General features: G+C 39.6%; 1 protein-coding gene across 11 annotated transcripts in view; it reads left to right on the top strand.

The window, feature by feature from the left end:
- cacna1da (calcium voltage-gated channel subunit alpha1 Da) overlaps window positions 1-18733 on the top strand; it is a 66205-nt gene that overhangs the window by 28484 nt on the left and 18988 nt on the right. For 7 of the 11 annotated variants that reach the window (XM_088308600.1, XM_088308603.1, XM_088308602.1 and 4 more), the window contains 21 exons: window positions 1794-1881; window positions 2107-2133; window positions 2525-2685; window positions 2764-2989; window positions 3605-3812; window positions 3913-4033; window positions 4117-4204; window positions 4942-4969; window positions 5062-5216; window positions 5303-5432; window positions 8152-8211; window positions 8290-8349; window positions 11004-11110; window positions 12166-12253; window positions 12324-12431; window positions 12511-12563; window positions 12649-12795; window positions 13037-13238; window positions 13331-13489; window positions 13729-13839; window positions 15105-15188. In XM_088308600.1, the coding sequence (XP_088164726.1) occupies window positions 1794-1881; window positions 2107-2133; window positions 2525-2685; window positions 2764-2989; window positions 3605-3812; window positions 3913-4033; window positions 4117-4204; window positions 4942-4969; window positions 5062-5216; window positions 5303-5432; window positions 8152-8211; window positions 8290-8349; window positions 11004-11110; window positions 12166-12253; window positions 12324-12431; window positions 12511-12563; window positions 12649-12795; window positions 13037-13238; window positions 13331-13489; window positions 13729-13839; window positions 15105-15188 (2411 nt within the window). The remainder of the gene's footprint in view (window positions 1-1793; window positions 1882-2106; window positions 2134-2524; window positions 2686-2763; window positions 2990-3604; window positions 3813-3912; window positions 4034-4116; window positions 4205-4941; window positions 4970-5061; window positions 5217-5302; window positions 5433-8151; window positions 8212-8289; window positions 8350-11003; window positions 11111-12165; window positions 12254-12323; window positions 12432-12510; window positions 12564-12648; window positions 12796-13036; window positions 13239-13330; window positions 13490-13728; window positions 13840-15104; window positions 15189-18733) is intronic. The other 4 variants (XM_088308606.1, XM_088308598.1, XM_088308599.1 and 1 more) reach the window with 3 other exon arrangements.

Here is an 18733-nt window from a genome sequence, read left to right as displayed (position 1 = left end):
AAACTGCTTGTATTTTGGGGGGCTGAGACAGCAATTTAAGTTGGAACAACTTTAAAATTTAAATTATTGATATTTTAGTACAACAAAGCAAGCAAGTTGTTTGCTCCAGAATGATTTGCTGAGTCATTTTTACTCTTAATAGGGGGGTGGGGCGGATATAAGGGACAATTTGTTCTTTATTTCTTTGTTGAAAATGTGCAAAGCCATTTTTCACACAAGCAAAACTTAAAATATTTTTTGGAATTACCCAACTTTAAATGTTATCAATTTTTTTGCCTTGAAATTTTGAGTTCACTAAAATTAGTTTTTACATGGCCTTTGTTGTTAAGTCAAAACCAACTCTGATAGAAGTTAAAAACAGTAAAGACAATACACTATTTCCAAACCATTTACGGTGTATTCTAAGGGCAAATCAGAACATCGTATTTAGAAGCTGAGCAAACGTGATAAATGCATGTATAAAAATGAAGTGAAATTAGCCATCACCATTTCCCACAACTGATAATATCTTTTTAGGAAATTGCAACAACTATTAAGTTTGCCTTCTTTTTAGCCTTGGCGCAAATCGATCAGTCTGAAGTCTTATGCTATACCATAATACTCAAAATGTCACTGCTATTGTTTTTGGCTCGATATGGCAAGCATACAAAAACACAATTAGCTGCTCGACTTAGTGGCAATGTTGGTTCATTACTGTTTTAATGGCAAATGGGGGGGGGGGTACAATTCATCTTTAGAAAAGTCATTATTCAATTTATTCAATGTCATTCAATAAATGCATGCTTTCTTATTTGAGCATTCGGAACCACAGCTGTGCGCGCGTGAGTGTGCGCGTGTAGCCTAATGGAATTCCGACTCCCTCTTTTTTATGCACCGTTAATGTGTTAAACACCTTGTGTGTGAGCATTGCACCGGCGTTTTTGTTTACCTTCTAAATGCAAGAGTTGTCATTTTCACATGAAAGGGGTCAAATACCGAGTAAATAAAAATGACATGATTTGATAGTGGCGCCGCCCCGCTTTCCCTCAAGGCTCTCAGTGTGAATGTAGGAAACAAGGCTAAACCCAGATCACTACTCCGGCAATCAGCACTATTTCCAGAGCCGAGAGCTTTGCGACCACTCAGGAATCAAAGGCAACACGTCTGCATAAACTGAGCGGCGACACTCACACACACACACACCTAAATGCTCAATGCTAATCAACACTGCACACCACTGTGAGTGGAGCATTTCAGAGAGTTTTTGCTCTGTCCTCTTCTTCTTTATGGAAAGCTACCTCCTCACTTTTACCACAATTATCTCGTGCTCGCTTAAATATTAATATGTCATTCCATCCCCTTATTTCAAATATTGTCACTTACCTTGATTTTTTATTTATTAATTTATTTTTTTTTGCCATGATTAAGCCTCTCGAATTTGCGCTTATTGTGCCTGTGTCGTGCTTGACTATAATTATAGCAGACGTAAAGTACAGAAAACAGGTAACATCTTTATAAGCTACGCACGTCTCTAATTGCTTTTTACTGGAATTATGTATGCTGTGTATGTTGTATATAAGATACTTGCAGAATTACATGCAACGCTTTCATTTGTTTTGTTTTTCAGATTGAGTTAACGTTTCTTTAAATCTGCCATATTGCAGTTTTTTTTTTTTAATTGTTTGTCGTTTCTTTCTTGCTTTTTTTTTACATTTATTGAAATGATTGTACATGTGTTAAAATTGTTGCTGTGGCATATTAGTTTCATATTTCCCCCATTTTTACTGAACGGTCTCCTTTCTTTGGGGGTGCAGCAAGCGTTCCAGCCAGCGAAACCGAATCTGTGAACACAGAGAACCAAAATGGGGAGGATGAAAAGACGCCATGCTGCGGACCTCTGTGGTGAGTAAATTTATTTCCAAAAGATTGATTCCACATGGGTTGCTGGTTTCAACTCACTGGTGAAGAAATTATTTTACGTTTCAAGAAAACTGCTTGGTTAAAATCAGATCCTTGCTGCCTTTTAATATTTCTTCTTCTGCTGCAATTTGCAGACTTGTTTAGACATTTTTCCTTATCAGTTTCACTTTTAATCTGCAAACTTTGACAAATTCTCCTTTCTTTCAGTCAAAAAATTTCAAAGTCAAAGTTCAGGTCAGTATCTTTCTTTTCTTGCAAAATTACAGAGATGTCTTAGTCTACATTATTGCTGTTATTTAAATGTTATATTTGAATAGCATGAAATAAGTAGCAGAAATCAGAAAGTATTATACTGGCGAGACAATTTAAACTGTCCAAGTCATTTACTGAATAGTTCAACTTGCCAAGGTGTAGTCATGCATTTACATAAATAAACCTCCGTCAAAGCCCAACAGATCCACTAGATGCAGATTACTTTCTTTAATCCAGATGGCAGAATTTGGCTAATGAAATCCAAATATTATTTACTGAGAAATCATCACATATAATCAGCATTGTAAACAAACCATACAACTTGTTGTCCCAGAAAAGCGTCCACTTAACGTTTGCCCCCCCCCCCCTGCAGTCGGCGCTGGCGCCGCTGGAACAGATTCTGTCGCAGGAAGTGCCGGTTGGCTGTCAAATCGGTGCCTTTCTATTGGCTGGTCATCATCCTTGTTTTCCTCAACACTCTCACCATATCATCAGAGCACGACAACCAACCTTTGTGGCTCACACAAGTGCAGGGTACGCACAACACTGCGCTCCAGATCAGTGTATTTTTTTTCTGCTGAATTGAACCACTAATTTGTGCTTGGCTTCCAGATGTGGCCAACAAAGTGCTGCTCGCCCTGTTCACTTGTGAGATGTTGGTGAAGATGTACAGTCTCGGCCTGCAGGCCTACTTTGTTTCACTCTTCAACCGCTTCGACTGCTTTGTGGTGTGTGGGGGGATTACCGAGACCATTCTGGTGGAGCTGGAGATCATGTCGCCTCTCGGGATCTCCGTGTTCCGCTGCGTGCGACTGTTGAGGATTTTCAAGGTCACGCGGTAAGACCGCAGAGTCCATCCATCCGTCCATTATCCAAGCCGCTTACCCTCAGGAGGGTCCGCGTATACCAGCGCGCAGTAGGCGGGGTACACTCTGGAATTTTTTCCACCCACATAGACGAACAACCACTCACGCTCACAATCACAACCAGGGACAATCTGGAGTATCCAATTAACCTTCCATGCATGGCTTTGTAATGTGGGAGGAAACCGGAGTACCCGGAGAAAACCCACGCCAGCATGGGGAAAACATGCAAACTCCACACAGGAATCGAACCCTAGACCTCTGTAAGGCCGACGTGCTAACCAGTCGTCCACCGTGCCGCCTACCACAGCATCCACACATGCATTTTGTATTCTGATGATGTTCCGGGTGTGTTGTATGAATGAATGGCAACAGGTGGATGAAAAGTTTTACCGTATCTGGTGCCCTCTAGTGGAAGAACATTTAATTGAGCTTCCTGTCATTAGAGATAGATAGGGATTATAAATCTCTCAAGGCAACCTACTGTGCCACAGACAGACTTGCTAGACCACAAAAATGCATTCTGGTTTGCTTTTCACTCCAACACTCATCTCGATTTTTTTTTTTTTGTTTGTTTGTTTTTTTTCCAGCCACTGGCAGTCACTCAGCAACCTGGTGGCTTCTCTCCTCAACTCCATGAAGTCCATCGCTTCCCTGCTGCTGCTGCTCTTCCTCTTCATCATCATCTTCTCCCTGCTTGGCATGCAGGTGTTTGGCGGAAAGTTCAATTTCGACGAGACCCAAACCAAGAGGAGCACCTTTGACAACTTTCCACAAGCGCTTCTCACCGTCTTTCAGGTATTCACAGACCTGACCTTGAAATTCATATTTGGGTTTTAAAAAAAATCTTGGATGGAAATGGAATCACCACTGTGGACTCACACTTTTCTCTTTTTAGATCTTGACCGGAGAAGACTGGAATGCTGTCATGTATGATGGCATCATGGCGTACGGGGGCCCTTCCTCTTCTGGGATGATTTTATGCTTTTACTTCATCATCCTCTTTATTTGCGGAAACTGTATCCTCGTTCATGTTCAATTCACTTACATTCAACGACTGAACCTGATTAAAGCACTGTCCCTTTACTGAAGACTTCCTCAGACATCCTACTGAATGTCTTCTTAGCTATTGCTGTGGACAACTTGGCAGATGCAGAGTCTCTCAACACAGATGAAGGAGATAAGAAAGGGTAAAAGCTGGGCTAATGGCATTTTGAGATGAATATGTGACTGCCCATTTATTGTACAAATGACACATTATGCAAAACTAAAATAGGCGAGACGCAATATGCTATTATCCTCATTATTACAGGCCAGTGGACCTGTGAGCAAATTTCATTAAAAGTCTGGCATGGTGCTACTTTGAATCAATGAGCAAATGTTCTGTTAATGTGTTTGGCGCGGGGAAAAAAAAATACTTTCATGTATCCAGCCATGAGATTTTTTTTTTCTTTTACTTGCGGGCTTTGTATGGTGGCAGTGAACTACTCTAATCAAAGCAGCTGTTTGGCAAAAGAGAATAATGGTTAAATGAAAAGGCTTCAAGCTGTTCACTGTCACAATCAGTTAAAATTTACCGCCAAAGTCAGCATTAAACAAGGAGAATTACATGTTGTGTATTTAAAACGACTACATGGTTTAACTACAAAATCGCAAACAATGCAAAATGCGACTGATGGGCACCATTGGTGAAGCAGCACATTTAGAACGATAATACAACAAGGCTGTCATTTTTCTTAGTGATTGATTTTTTTTTTTTATATTTTGTGGGTGCAGCTGCAATGGATTGACATCATTTTCATTCATTTTGACATGGAAAGATTTGAGATGTTTTGAGTATCAAGCAAAATCACAGAAAAAAAATTAAACTACTTTCTCAAGGCACGGTTGTCTTGTAAGAAATTGACATAATTTCTATCTGTTCCAGGGACAAAAAGGATGAGAAAGATGAGAAGGTATGCAACATCAAAACAATTCAGCTTTACAATTGTAAAGCACTGTTTTTGCAAAGTTGCACTCTGAAGAGTTTGCACATACGAACTTTTAGGATGAAGAAGAGGATAATGACGACACCGCAGCAGAGGAGGAAGACCCGGAAGTCCCAGCAGGACCTCGACCGGCTATCTCCGATTTGGTCAAGAAGGAGAAGATCACGCCGATCCCAGAAGGAAGTGCCTTTTTTATCTTCAGCAACACTAACCCGTAAGAGACACTTGAACACACACACACACACTGCTTTCCTTATGATTACCATCCACACATATTGATGCGTCCGATGTGTCTTGCAGAGTTCGTGTGTTTTGCCACAAGCTCATCAATCACCACATCTTCACCAACCTCATCCTGGTGTTCATCATGCTCAGCTCCGTCTCGCTCGCCGCAGAGGATCCCATCCGCAACTTTTCCGCTCGTAATATTGTAAGTCTGCTCACTCCGACCACATGAAATCACTCAATCACCGATAGGGCTGGGCGATTTTGCAAAAAATGTAGAATGACAATTATTTAAATTGATACTGAAATCACGATCAGTAAATACGATTCATTGATTTTAAAATACTTATTCAATTATCAAAACTCAACTTTAAATATAACTTCAAAGAACAACCAGACAAATGGAAATAATAATATATTAATATAAAAAAAAGTCCTGCTGTATGAATTTCATTGAATCTAAGCTGCTTTTTCACATTATAAGAAATATATACCCATGGAGATCATTACATTTCATTTCTGTATATGTTACCACAGCATTTGTGTGTGACGCTACAAATCCCTCCCACGATGACTAATACTAATTTGTGCCAGCTCATCAATGGGGTTTTCCAATTGATTGCGACCAATAAGCGAGTGATGTTTTCCAAAATGAAGTAGATGTGGTTAAATATACAATGCGTTCGTTCTTCTTTTTGCTGTGTGCTTCCTTTTTAAGTAAATTCCGACTGGTTTGTCAGTAAATATCTTAAAGCAAGCTCAGGAAAAGCAGAAGAGATATATGTCACACGCTTGTTACACGCAATACGGTGGATTCAGGGTACGTTCACACAGCAATAGGAACTTGCACACACTCTCCACGCCATTTGGCAAGAATTGACTTTCTACAATTTTATGATCATGAGGAGCCAAACTAGAAATCACAAATAAATTTCAATTAATTGCCCACCCCTACTCACACATAAGTGTCGCCCTGTGAGAGGTGGCAATACTCCAAAAAGCCACTGGTTCTTAATTTTACTAAGTGCAAACTTATGAGCTCATCATTTTAGGAAAGTATTTTTAAAAAAATAAATGTCGTATGCATTACAATTATTTGTAGGAAACCTAAATTTAGAACAGAACATTTTTTTAAATAAATTAATGTGTGGGGCCTCTTAAGGCGCTTTGTACTAAACCTGCTCATATATAGAATTGCGCTCATTAAAAATACATCTGAACTTAAAAAATGTGGTTACAAAATGTAATTGAATTATATGGAAAATACTTAATGTAGCGCTCGATCTAATATTTTTATTTATTTATTTTTTACTTTTGATATTTTTTGGTACATTTACTTTGATACTCTGACATGAACATCCTATTTCATAAGGTAAGATTATTTTTTTTCCAGGTAAAACAGCAAATGCACTGGTACGTTTTTGTGTTCTTTTCAAAGTGCTGTACAAGGTTGATGACGCTACATGGACAAAAATATTGCAGCCGTTTGCCGTCTGTTAGAAGTGAACGTAAAGCTTTTCCACCCCAAATATGTCTTATGGACAATGATGTGCACTGCGAGGAACAGAAAAGGGCTTCCACAGACCAGTCCCACTAACAATAACAAAATTATATGAATTAAGATTCAGGAGGAACTAAGGCCTTGTATCCCATCAGGATTATTTTGTTGTCAGTGTACTTCTGTAAATTGACAGTGCTAGTACTTCCTACGTCAAAATGAGGAATGTTTTGTCAGTAGTTAAAGGGTTACTAATCTACTAATTCAAACTGTACTCTTAAAGGGGTTTATTGGAATCCATAACAAAAATCCACAAGATGTCTATTACCATGTTTCAAGTCAATTTAATGGGATGGCTCAATATTTTTGTCCATACAGTGTATGTTTTACCCGCAGAAATCGGTAAATCTACAGTGGAACCTTTGAAGTTCAAACCCGATTGATTATTAAATGCTGATCTGAAAAGTCTGATTGGTTTAGATTTGGAAAGATGTCACAAATAAAATGATGGCTGGAAAAATAATGAATTATCTTTTAAGGAACCATCACTGTCACTGAAGTTTAAAAATAAATTAAATGCCTAGGTAAAATGAAAAAGCAATAATAATAATTAAAAAAAATAAAAGACAACTTCAACGACTTGCAGTGATGTGTGTGGGGACTGTACAACAGTGTTCCACTTTCCATGTAAAATATTTGTGTGGCAGCGGACGAGTTCCGATTTGAAACTTTCACTTTTAACTACGCTTTTCTTTTTAGATGAAAATGGTTTACCTTAACTAGAATTTTGCATCGCAGTTTGGTCAAAGGTAGAATCCTGGTCAGTTATTGCACCTTTTGGAGCTGTAAATCCATTTCTTTGTTGTACTTTCTTTTGACGGTTGGCAAATCCTTTTAGTGCATTACCGCCAACTTTTATATTTAGTATGCAGTTACTGTAGATGCCGCAAATTTCAAGGCCTCCATGGCACCTTTATATATGTTTTTTTTCCCTCCCAGTGATGCATTGTTTGTTTGTTTTTTTTTGCACTGGTGCAATTTATTCTCTGGAACGACTTATAGGCCGACAAATATGGTAAGTGTTGCCAAAAGCCAAAAAAGGCAAACATTTACAACCTTTTTCCTTTGAGCTTGTTAAACATGAAAGGCAGCGGTTTTGTGCAACCCTACACTGCATTTTTCTGAGACTTTTAGTCACAATTGTACTTTAAAGGTTCCACTGTAATCCTTAAAAATACTGCGGTTATGCTCCGTTAAGTCACTGCATACAAGAAGCCGTCTAGTCTTTACCAAAAAATAAATTCTTCCAAATTTCAAAGTAAAAATAAATTTAAAAAAAAATTGGAACAATTAATCTTGTTTTCTAATGATGTATAAAGCTGCTCATTGAACTGTCTTTGTTAAACATCTACGTTGCTTTTTGCAGATACTTGGTTACTTTGACTATGCTTTCACGGCTATCTTTACTGTTGAGATCGTTTTGAAGGTAAATGTCCTGTGTCCCCTGTTCGTGCTGTACTAACCACCCACCCAATAACCCTGCACACATGTGGTTGCCTTCCAGGTCCTAGGCTATGCAGATTATGTCTTCACTAGTATGTTTACATTTGAGATCATATTGAAGGTAACCCCTTAAGTGACAACGAGAGCCTTGCTGCATTCTCTCCTTGTGTGTCACCCGCCACTCAGTTTAACCTGGCTTGTTTGTTTCCTTTCTCCTATTTACTTTTTTGCTTCATGGCACCTCTTTTAAAGATAGAACCATATTGTATTATTGGACTGGTTACTTGCACAGCAGTAACACAAATGCAAGAGAGAACTTGGGGGAAGGAAACATAACATCAAACATTACATTCTACTACCATGGGTGTCACATCATGGCTGGGAAAAAAAATCGGCGTGAAAAGGTTGCAGATGATGTCAAATCTTTGGGAAATGCAACCAGTCTTGAAGCGTTGCTCGGGCATTTTTCAAGCATTGGCTGAAGTTGAGTCAGAGGGGATTTTTTTCATTTATTTTGGAGGAGCTGGGGATTGGCAATCAAACGCAAAGTCAACTCCAGTCAAAGCTAACGCCATGCCTCCTGCACAGACTAGGGGTTGAACCGCTGCACAAAGTCGATTATTACTTTAATCGGCAATCACATGTTTGGGCATTAACACGGAATTCTTGCTGAAATTAAAAGGTTGGTCGGTCGCCAAACGGAGAAATGTTTCGCAAAGAACAAAACCACCAGCACGGTCACTTGCAAACGCCCATGACAAAAATGAAGACAAGTTGTGGTGGAAGATCAATTACGCTTTTACTTTAAAAACAAATGGCGAACGATAGATTTTGGTCATGTCATTGGAAGTCCGGATCCAGAGCATAAGCTAGGCTTGAACCGGAAAGACTGGTTGGACGACTCGTCTTCATATATTTTTTTTTTTAACATTTTTTTTGTATTATAATAATCAGTTAATCAGCTGTGTAAAAAATTGTCCATTCTCCACTTATGCAAGAAGATTAAAAAAAAAAGACATGACATGATAACCAAGCGGCCATCATAAAGAACTACGATCCTCACACAAATCTAACATCCCTCATCGCCCAATCACATCAAAAAGCTTCCCTTCAACAACATGAGATCAGATTTTCGATATTCATGAAAGTCACAATCTCCATCTTTTCCTTGATAAGTCTTCTCGCCCTGATTCCAAATTGGTGAGCATTGAAATCTGACTTACCATCTCACCTGTAATGTTGAAGCCAACCACTCCAAAGTAATGCACCATTTTCTTTTCACGTTGGCTATCAAATGTATCTTTTGAAACTCTCAATAAGCACAGGAAAAAACAATGCGTTGACCTCCAGCATGGCGGCCGCGTTCTGAGGTGCGCAATGTTTTTATCTGTTGTGGTTAACGACTAGTGTTTTGCTCAATCCCACTGACACACGGCAAGCTTTTCTTCCTCCTTCCATTTAATCCACCAACTGACTGAAGCGTCTAATCACAAATCACACTCCGATACCTTCCTGGTCTCGCAGACAGTCGTATCTATTAACAATTAAAAACAGGTTTGCTACTGTACATTCTTGCAGAACATTGACTCCTTTTTTAATTGATTTATTTTTTTATTTTAGTCAGTATGAGTATTATTCGCTGCACTAAATAGCGATCCTGCAAATGTGTTCGGGAACTCACGTTATAGTTGTTCAAGTTCCGACTGTGCGAGGCCATGAAGGCATCTGAATGTGATTGGATGAACAAGTCGGGGGTGGGGCCAGTGCTGCCGAGGAAAGCGAGTCAGTGCACTCGCAGCAACTGAAAAATGAATCGACAACATCATCGATGAATTGATTTCTACCCTTAGTGTCAACTCCGAAAAATCTGAAGTCGTTCAACCCCTAGTGCACACTGCTTTTCAGACCCATAAAAAGAGGGGGCAAAATCAGCCATGTTGCAGCATGGTTCAGTCCGCTCACCCGGACTGAGTGCATTGAAAGGTGGACTCGTCTCTGCGGTCATTTGGACACAACGCAGGCCACTTCTATTTGACCCTCAAATTCCCCAACGCTCTCCGTTAGCGCTTGGTGTCTCACTGTGTGGGGACTCCACTTTTTACATGCACTCTGAGAATTAATCCTTCACTTTTATGATTTGAAGATAGTCATTTTGGCTGGTTTTTCTTCTCTGCTTGTTTTCTAATCGGGAGCCGCCTTCCCTACATTGGGTGCTATTAAAGAACATGATAGAAATGGGCTTTAAGAGAACGGTCCGCATGAATGTGACAGTAAGTTCATGTTCACTTTCCAATCTCGACCACTGGAGCTCTTGCAGGGAGTAACTATATTGCTGACGCCATGGCAACAAAATGCATGTTTTCTTGCCATAGTAGATTGAGAAATGAATGACTTACTACTACATTCATGTCATCAAGGGCCGTGGGGGTGGCGACGGTAGATTTTAGCCCCCTTTTTTCACCGCTCTCAGATCGCCACCCTCAATCAGAGTGAACTACAAGAGTGTGGATAAGTGTGCGTGTGTGTGTGTTTTTCAAAATAATAATATGATATAATGTGTTAATTTGAATGAGCATAATAGACTGTATATGATTTCTATTGAACATGTTTGCATTATGTGTACTTTATGTCTGAGCGTGAGATACTACGCATGGTGGTGTGTTGGAAAGGGAGTGTGTGTGTGTGTAATAAGGTGTGTATGTTGAATTCTGATTGTGTTTGTGTCGTGTTTTCCTTTGTCACTTGCTCCCCTGATATCATGTGCCTTCTCTTCAGATGACGACATATGGAGCTTTTCTCCATAAAGGAGCTTTCTGCAGAAATTACTTCAACCTTCTCGACTTGTTAGTTGTGGGAGTGTCTTTAGTCTCCTTTGGCATCCAGTGAGTATGAATAAACGAATATCTTATCTATTTATCTTCTCACATATCTACCTATCAATCCAATCCATTCCTAAAATTGTATTCATCAATGAAGAAGTGTCACACCTTGAATATACTAGATTATTTTTAATTCTTTATATAAGTGTTGATTTTGAAAATACATAAATCTGCGTCAGTACAGATCAAGGCCTCCCTTAATAAATTTCTCTCATCGAAAAAGCACCTGGACACAGTGAGGCATAGCACGTCCACCAAATTCTCGAACACGCTAAACTAGACTTGCCTTGAGATGAAAATGGAGACGCAAGCAGAGTCTGCTTTCTGTTGCCAAATTATCATGCGCGTCGGGGGCATGGCAGCTCTGAGCGCCGGAACACCCATTGAGGTGCACCGCAATCCCAAATACGTTAGACTAGACTTGCCCTGACACAAAAAATAAAATTCCACCCGTTTTTACACCACTTTGATTGGTTGAAATCAAGTGTGCGGTGTTCACTCCCACAACGGCGCAAACGCACATTTCTAATTGCGGCCATTTACAAAATTACCACAAGAACGTAAACTCCACCTATGCACACAGTTAGACTGCACTTTGCACTACACTTGCACTTGGCACCAAGAATCTAGAGTAGTGTTTCAAAACATTTATTGATCCAATTCACATATTTTACATTAGAAGAATCTCACTGAAAAGCACAAAAGAAAAATGTCACAAAGTATGTATAATGAGGAAAATGAGATCCCGTATGAATTTACACACAAATGTATTTACTTAGTGTAAAATCTGAGTATGTTTAGCGAACACAAAGCTGTCATTCTGTTGTATGAATGGCAGCAGGTGGATGCACGGGTTAATTTGACCTTCTGCCATCTAATGAAAGAGCATTTAATTGTTCTGCCTGTTACTATACATTGCTGGCATATATAGAAATATTACTTGAGTAATAATAATTATTCATAATAATTTTGACAACGGGACTCACTCATCTCGGGCGCTATCTATCGTCTATCTCTTATTTAAAATCTATAACACGATGTGCATTTTCATCACACAGGTCATCTGCTATATCAGTGGTGAAGATTCTCAGGGTCCTTCGTGTCCTGAGACCCTTGAGAGCCATCAATCGAGCCAAAGGCCTGAAGGTACGGAATTGATGCTAGTTTTCGTCTGGCGTGTCGCGTGTCTAAATATCTGCATCTCTCTTTCCAACAGCACGTGGTGCAGTGTGTGTTTGTAGCCATCAGAACCATCGGCAACATCATGATTGTCACCACTCTTCTCCAATTCATGTTTGCCTGCATCGGAGTGCAGCTCTTCAAGGTCAGCACTGGGCTTACGAAAGGAAGCTGAGAGCATCTGACCGATGTTAAATCGTGCATTATGTTGTTTTCCTCCATAGGGAAAGTTCTATCGCTGCACAGACGAAGCCAAGTCCAGTCCAGCAGAGTGCAAGTTGGTTTTCATCCTCTTGTACCGGCACGGCGATTTAGCCATCCTAGTTGACGACTTATGCCCTGTGACTTGTTTGCTTTTTCAGAGGCACGTACATCCTGTACAAGGACGGTGATGTGAACCAGCCCACCATCCACAAACGAATGTGGCACAACAGCGACTTCAACTTTGACAACGTGCTAATGGCCATGATGGCGCTCTTCACTGTGTCTACCTTCGAAGGCTGGCCAGCGTGAGACTCTTTTCACACCTACTCCATGACAGCCTTACAACAGCACGTAATGGGCGACGCGCAGACTCACTCAGTGAAGTCACGACCAATCGGTGGATCACATGACATGCACTCTACTGCCGTAGCATTAGTGTGCATGTACAGTATTTCGCTCTGCCGTGATATGAAATAGTTCAGGAATTCTATGAATTGATTCAGAAAGAAAGTACTGATGAAACATTTTCCCGCCTTGTGCTCTCAGGTTACTATACAAGGCAATCGACTCCAACAGGGAGAACCTCGGGCCCATTTACAACTACCGCGTGGAGATTTCCATCTTCTTCATCATCTACATCATCATCATCGCCTTCTTCATGATGAACATCTTTGTCGGTTTTGTGATCGTCACGTTTCAAGAGCAAGGAGAGAAGGAGTATAAAAACTGTGAACTTGACAAGAACCAGGTCAGTGACAGCAAGTGTTTCTTGTTCCAAGATTTGAATCCAGTGTTTTATTAGAAGGAATGAAATATTGTTGCTGATGTGTTTCTCTGCAGCGTCAGTGTGTGGAGTATGCGCTGAAGGCCCGTCCGCTGAGGCGATACATCCCCAAGAACCCTTACCAGTACAAATTCTGGTATGTGGTCAACTCCACAGGCTTTGAGTACATCATGTTTGTACTCATCATGCTAAACACACTCTGCTTGGCTGTACAGGTAAGACAAGTCAATGTACTGTGGATATAATACGTCACTTCATTTGCTGAATGACTCGCGTGGTAACATTGCGCAATCATGACTGCGGAACCAGCAGAAATGATGTGGTTTTAATCGTCATTTAAATGCAGTCTGCCAGTTCAAACAAAATGGAACATTGGGAAGTCAGGCTTACAATGTACACTGAATCGAAATGTTCCGGCCTTCCAACTAAAATGTTTTCACTGTGCCTCCTGCAGCACTACGGCCAGTCGGCGCTGTTTAACTATGTCATGGACATCCTCAACATGGTCTTCACCGCTGTTTTCACTGTGGAAATGGTTCTCAAGCTCATTGCTTTTAAACCCAGGGTGAGTTGGCCCATAAATGGCTTTTCTCTGCGCCACTCTTTCTGCAACACAAATTGAATGTGCGGACATAAATAATCAAATGATAATATATTGAACAATTTATGTTAGTGGGGTTTTTTTTCGTTGCCCTTGACCTGCCTGGACATCAGCTCTTTGTTGCCAAGAAGGACAGGATGCTAGTAAGAGTGTGTGTGTGTGTGGGGTGCAGTGGCCTCAGTGTTTAAATGCATGCAACGCTAATAATACAATGCAAGGGGTTGAAAGACAAAAAAAACGTTTGCAGTCAATTACAATATAATGCGATGATGTCATTGATAATGTCTTTCGACTGAAAATCTCATCACAGTTGTTCAGGGTTCAGCTAACGATCATTCATGGCTCAGCTTCAGAAAACAGGTGAACCGTGATCGGGCGTTACCTGAGCAACTGGGATGTCATTTTCAGTCGACAGCAAGTAACAAAATGGCCGCCACCTGCAATTGCAAAAAAAGGGGTGGATTTTGCTGCTTAACTCATCTTCCGCAAATGCAAAATTAATCGGAATACCACGTTTAGATGAGTGAAGATGCATTTTATTGCAATTATTATTTTTGGGATGACTTCCCCTTTAAGCTTTAAAAAATGGAGTAGTAAAGTCAACTAGTAACTAATTGAGTAAACCCCTTCTTTAAACATGAGTTTAATGATTTCAGTTAGACATAAAAAGCTGTTGTACATCTCACCAAATTGTCCATTTGAGGATGCAATTATTTGTCACCGGGGTGCTAAGCGTTTTTACAGCTTGTGAGCGTTCCAATACATTTATTTCGAAAGCCAATATTGACCTATTGATGTTAGATGTGTGACTGTGAGGGCAAATGAAGACTTATTGTTTTTGGTCTGACACCCAACTCGGCGAACGCTCGCTCAACCGCACTCAGGGCTATTTTGGAGACGCCTGGAATGTGTTCGACGCCCTGGTTGTGATTGGCAGCATAGTTGACATTGTTCTCAGTGAGATCGACGTAAGTAAAGTGTAAGATTTGTACCGACTCCCGTCGCTCTCTGAATTCCTCTGATGTCTTCCTGTATCCCGCCAGTGCGGCTCCAGTCCATTCGGATTTCAACCTTTGCCTTGTTTCGGATTCTGCCTAATGTTTCTTCTCTTCCTCTGTTTTTTTTTCTCTCTTCAACTCATCCTGTCACATAATCCAATCATTTGACTTGTTCCCCGCCGCCATTCATTTCTCCGTCCCTCCCAACTTCATGTTGCGCATTGACTGCAGCACTATTTCGCTGATGCTTGGAACACATTTGATGCCTTAATTGTCGTCGGTAGCGTCGTCGATATTGCGATCACTGAAGTGAATGTAAGTACGACTTTACTCTGACTCGCAGGTCGAACTGAAGCTTTACTGGAAGTGTGCTAAGTCTTGCCCTTGAAACAAATCAACCACTTTTGAGGCAGAGTGAGGCGTTTTACTAATTTGTACAGTAAAGCAAAAGCACAAATCTTCACATGAAATAAGAAATATCAACACAATTCCTCAATTTTATGCAAATCCATCTTTCTACGCTTAATTTAGGCCTTAAATTAATTTCTAAAAGGCATTTTATGTCAAGCTTCAGTTTGACTGTCCTTTTCTTTTTCAAAAGTTCTTCTCTGTCTGCTTTTTTACTGCCTTGCTCCAGATTCTCCAAATGTGTTGGCGAACTGATAACACAATTGATGATGACTTCTTTTGCTGTGCAATGAGGGCCCGTTTTTTTCTATTCCACTTGTCTAATTCTTCCTCTTGTTCATTTTCTTTCCATAGAAACTTGTAGAGGCAAGTATGACAATGAAAGACAATTTTGTTTGTGTGTGCCCTTCTGTTAAGAACAACTTTATCGGCAGAACCCCAAAGCAAGTTTTTAGATTCGGAATTGGTTACTTGTAATTCTAAGTCAGTGAGTTGGTCAGTTATATTTGTAAGAAAGCGAGTTATGAAAAAAATAAATAAAAAAAATAGTTCGTACTTTGCTATAATCACCTGACGTATTAAGGTCACACTTTGGGAAAATTCATGAACGTATGATCTTAAACTAATAATGGTGTACTCTATTGTACTCCAAATGTCACAAGATGAACATTATTATTATTTTTTTTAATTATGAGAATGATTTTGTAATTTGTGAATGTTAATAATAAATTGGCAATTATTAATGCCGTAATACATATTCATTCTAATATCTTCCAGTAGTTTTTAAAACAAAAGAGTTTAGTGTGTGTGTGTAGTTCTTTTATCTGTTCCTATCTGACAACATATTTCATGTTTTTATCAGTTTACTGCAAATGTCCACAATATTTCAACTTTATTCTCATATATGACTTAGTCCTCGCTATATATATTTTTTCCTTGGATGTGACCCTAATACTCCTTTTTGTATTTCCAATTAAACTAAAATAGCAGAAGAGGTTTCCCATTTGCAGGCCCCATTAGTTGACTTAGGTGTGGAAGGTGCACCCCCAAGCCCCGCCCACCAACCTGCTCCCCCGTCCCTCATTCTGAGTGCTCTTTTCTGAACTGCAGTGCTGTTTGTTTGGTTTTTTTTTTGTTTTGTTTTTTGGAGACATATTTCATGTCATGTTCCGTCATTTTATGTCTGCACGAGTGTACAAAGGATTATTTCAAGTTTTGGTGATTTATTGTTCTGCATGCATAGTGTGTTAGTTTAATGTGTGAAGTTTGTATGTTAGTGTGCGCTTTGTGTAGCTTGTGTGCTGGAACATGACGTTAATTTCACAAGGGCTTTTGTGACAATTCCTGTGAGGCAATTTTTTTTATACTTTTCTGTGGCTCGCGTTGCATGTGTTTATTGTTTTGTGTGTGTGCGTGTGTGTGTGTGTGTATGGTCGAATAAGACTGCATCGTGCAGTTTTGTCTCGTGGCTGATTTAAAAGGTGATGAGGTTTGAAAACAGATACAGTGGACCCTTGGTAGTCAAACATACCAGTAGTCAAAAATGTCTACTTCAAATGGCTGGATTTGTTGACGTTTTCAAGTCATTTTGTTGACAAGAAATAACAGAAATTGAATTCATCAGATCCAAAGGTTGAACTTTTGCCATAATACAACTTTTAAAAACTGCATAATTATTTAATGTTTAAACATTTAATTTTTAACATTATCAATTGGAATGTGGGTATAATAAAAGTAACACAATGAACTCAACTGTCGTACAAAGTGTTTCAGAAACGTTACTAGACTGCCATCCCAAATCATATACAGCAGTGTTTTGACTTACGTGTCACCCAACTCTCAAGTTCTTCGAGCTTGGATTCATCGATTAGTGTATTTATTTATTTTTTTGCTGTGACTTGCAAGCAAAAATTTGACATATAACAATTGGATTGCGACAGCTAACTCATTCAAATCACTTCAATCAGCAAATTAAACCTCAAACAAAGTTGTGTATTTAAAACAACCTCATACCTTTGCCTTGGGACAGCGTGCTCAGTTTAAGGTTACCAATGCAAAACGTCACCGACAGGCTAATGAATAACTTCGGTGCCGTAGTGTTTTAAGTAACTATTCAGACAGGCATCTTACTCACATGCATATATTTTATAGCCTTTGAGAAAAATGACTAATATTACGGTAGACTTCTGAGTCAGTTGTGATATACGTCTGCATGTGTGCCTTTGTACTCTGCCCCCTAGTGGCCAAAGTGCACACACCAAATCGAGCAACCCGATGTCCATTGAAGTGAAATGCAAAAATATGGCAAACGCTGTTTAATTCTTTATTAAATACTGCCAGAACTGCATGTTTTTATTAATTCCAACATTATAGATTACTAATTTTCTTATTGAAAAAAACATTACAAAAAAATGCTGTATTTTTTTTTATTTTGAGGGAGTCTAGAATGTGTTAATAGCATTTCTATTTTTTTTTTTTTTTTAATGGGTAAAGACGATCTGAGATGCAAATATTTCAAGTTACAAGCGTGGTCACACAAAAAGAATGAACCCCTATCTCAAAACACCGCTGTACAAAAATTTAAACAATGAACTCTTGTAAACTTAAAAAGCCATCAATGGTACTTTACATTTGATGAGTAGTGCTTTCTCCTTTTAGGTTTTAGTTATAGTTATACGGTATTGCCTTTCTTCAAAATGATGACTTCCATGTGCCCACTGTATTTATTCACTAGTCGCTTGTCGCAATGCATTCTAGTCATGACTTTATGTTTGTGACCTCTCCAAATGCATGCTGGGAAGCGTCAGCTAACATCATTAGCTTACATCTTCTCCATGTTCCCGCCTCTCCCAGATGGCCCTTGGCCACCCGCTCCATTCCCCTCCGGTCAGTTTTTGTGCCGTTTGTCCTTCTTTTCTCCTTCCTTCCCTCTCCTCGCCACATCCTTCAAACGTAACCTCCAGACAGAATGGCTCTCAAATCAAAAGCTGCAGAATGTTTATCCTTCAGAAAGTTAAGCTCTGTGATGCACCCGTCTGCACAAATCATAAATGAAAATAAAATCTGCATGTATATTTTGTAGATAGATTTTTTTTTTTTTTTTACACAGCCTTGGATATCATTAGAATGTGAAGGTGTGCCTAATGTGGTTGTTGGTAAGGTAATATTTGGAGCGATACAATAAATAAAAGTGAGTCAAGCTACAGCTGAATGCATCAATAACAGTTTTGAGCATTTCTTCACAGGTAAGAGTGGGGTGACTTGTGTCGTTTGAGACTAAATGAGCTGAGTTTGAGGTTCTTTGCTGATCTTGTCTTTGTGTCTCTGTGAGTGATTGTCTGTGTTTTGTTCTGTCTTCCTGTAGTGAGCTCTTAAAGCTCACAATGGAACTCATGTGTAGCGCAGGTGTGTAGACCCCAGTCAGGTGCATGAAAACCTCGGTGGCTCCTCAC

Source organism: Idiotropiscis lumnitzeri, chromosome 11 (assembly GCF_059441095.1).
Source record: "Idiotropiscis lumnitzeri isolate Australia: NSW breed Sydney's pygmy pipehorse chromosome 11, RoL_Ilum_1.0, whole genome shotgun sequence".
NCBI lineage: Eukaryota > Metazoa > Chordata > Actinopteri > Syngnathiformes > Syngnathidae > Idiotropiscis > Idiotropiscis lumnitzeri.
This window is presented reverse-complemented; position numbering and strand designations above follow the sequence as displayed.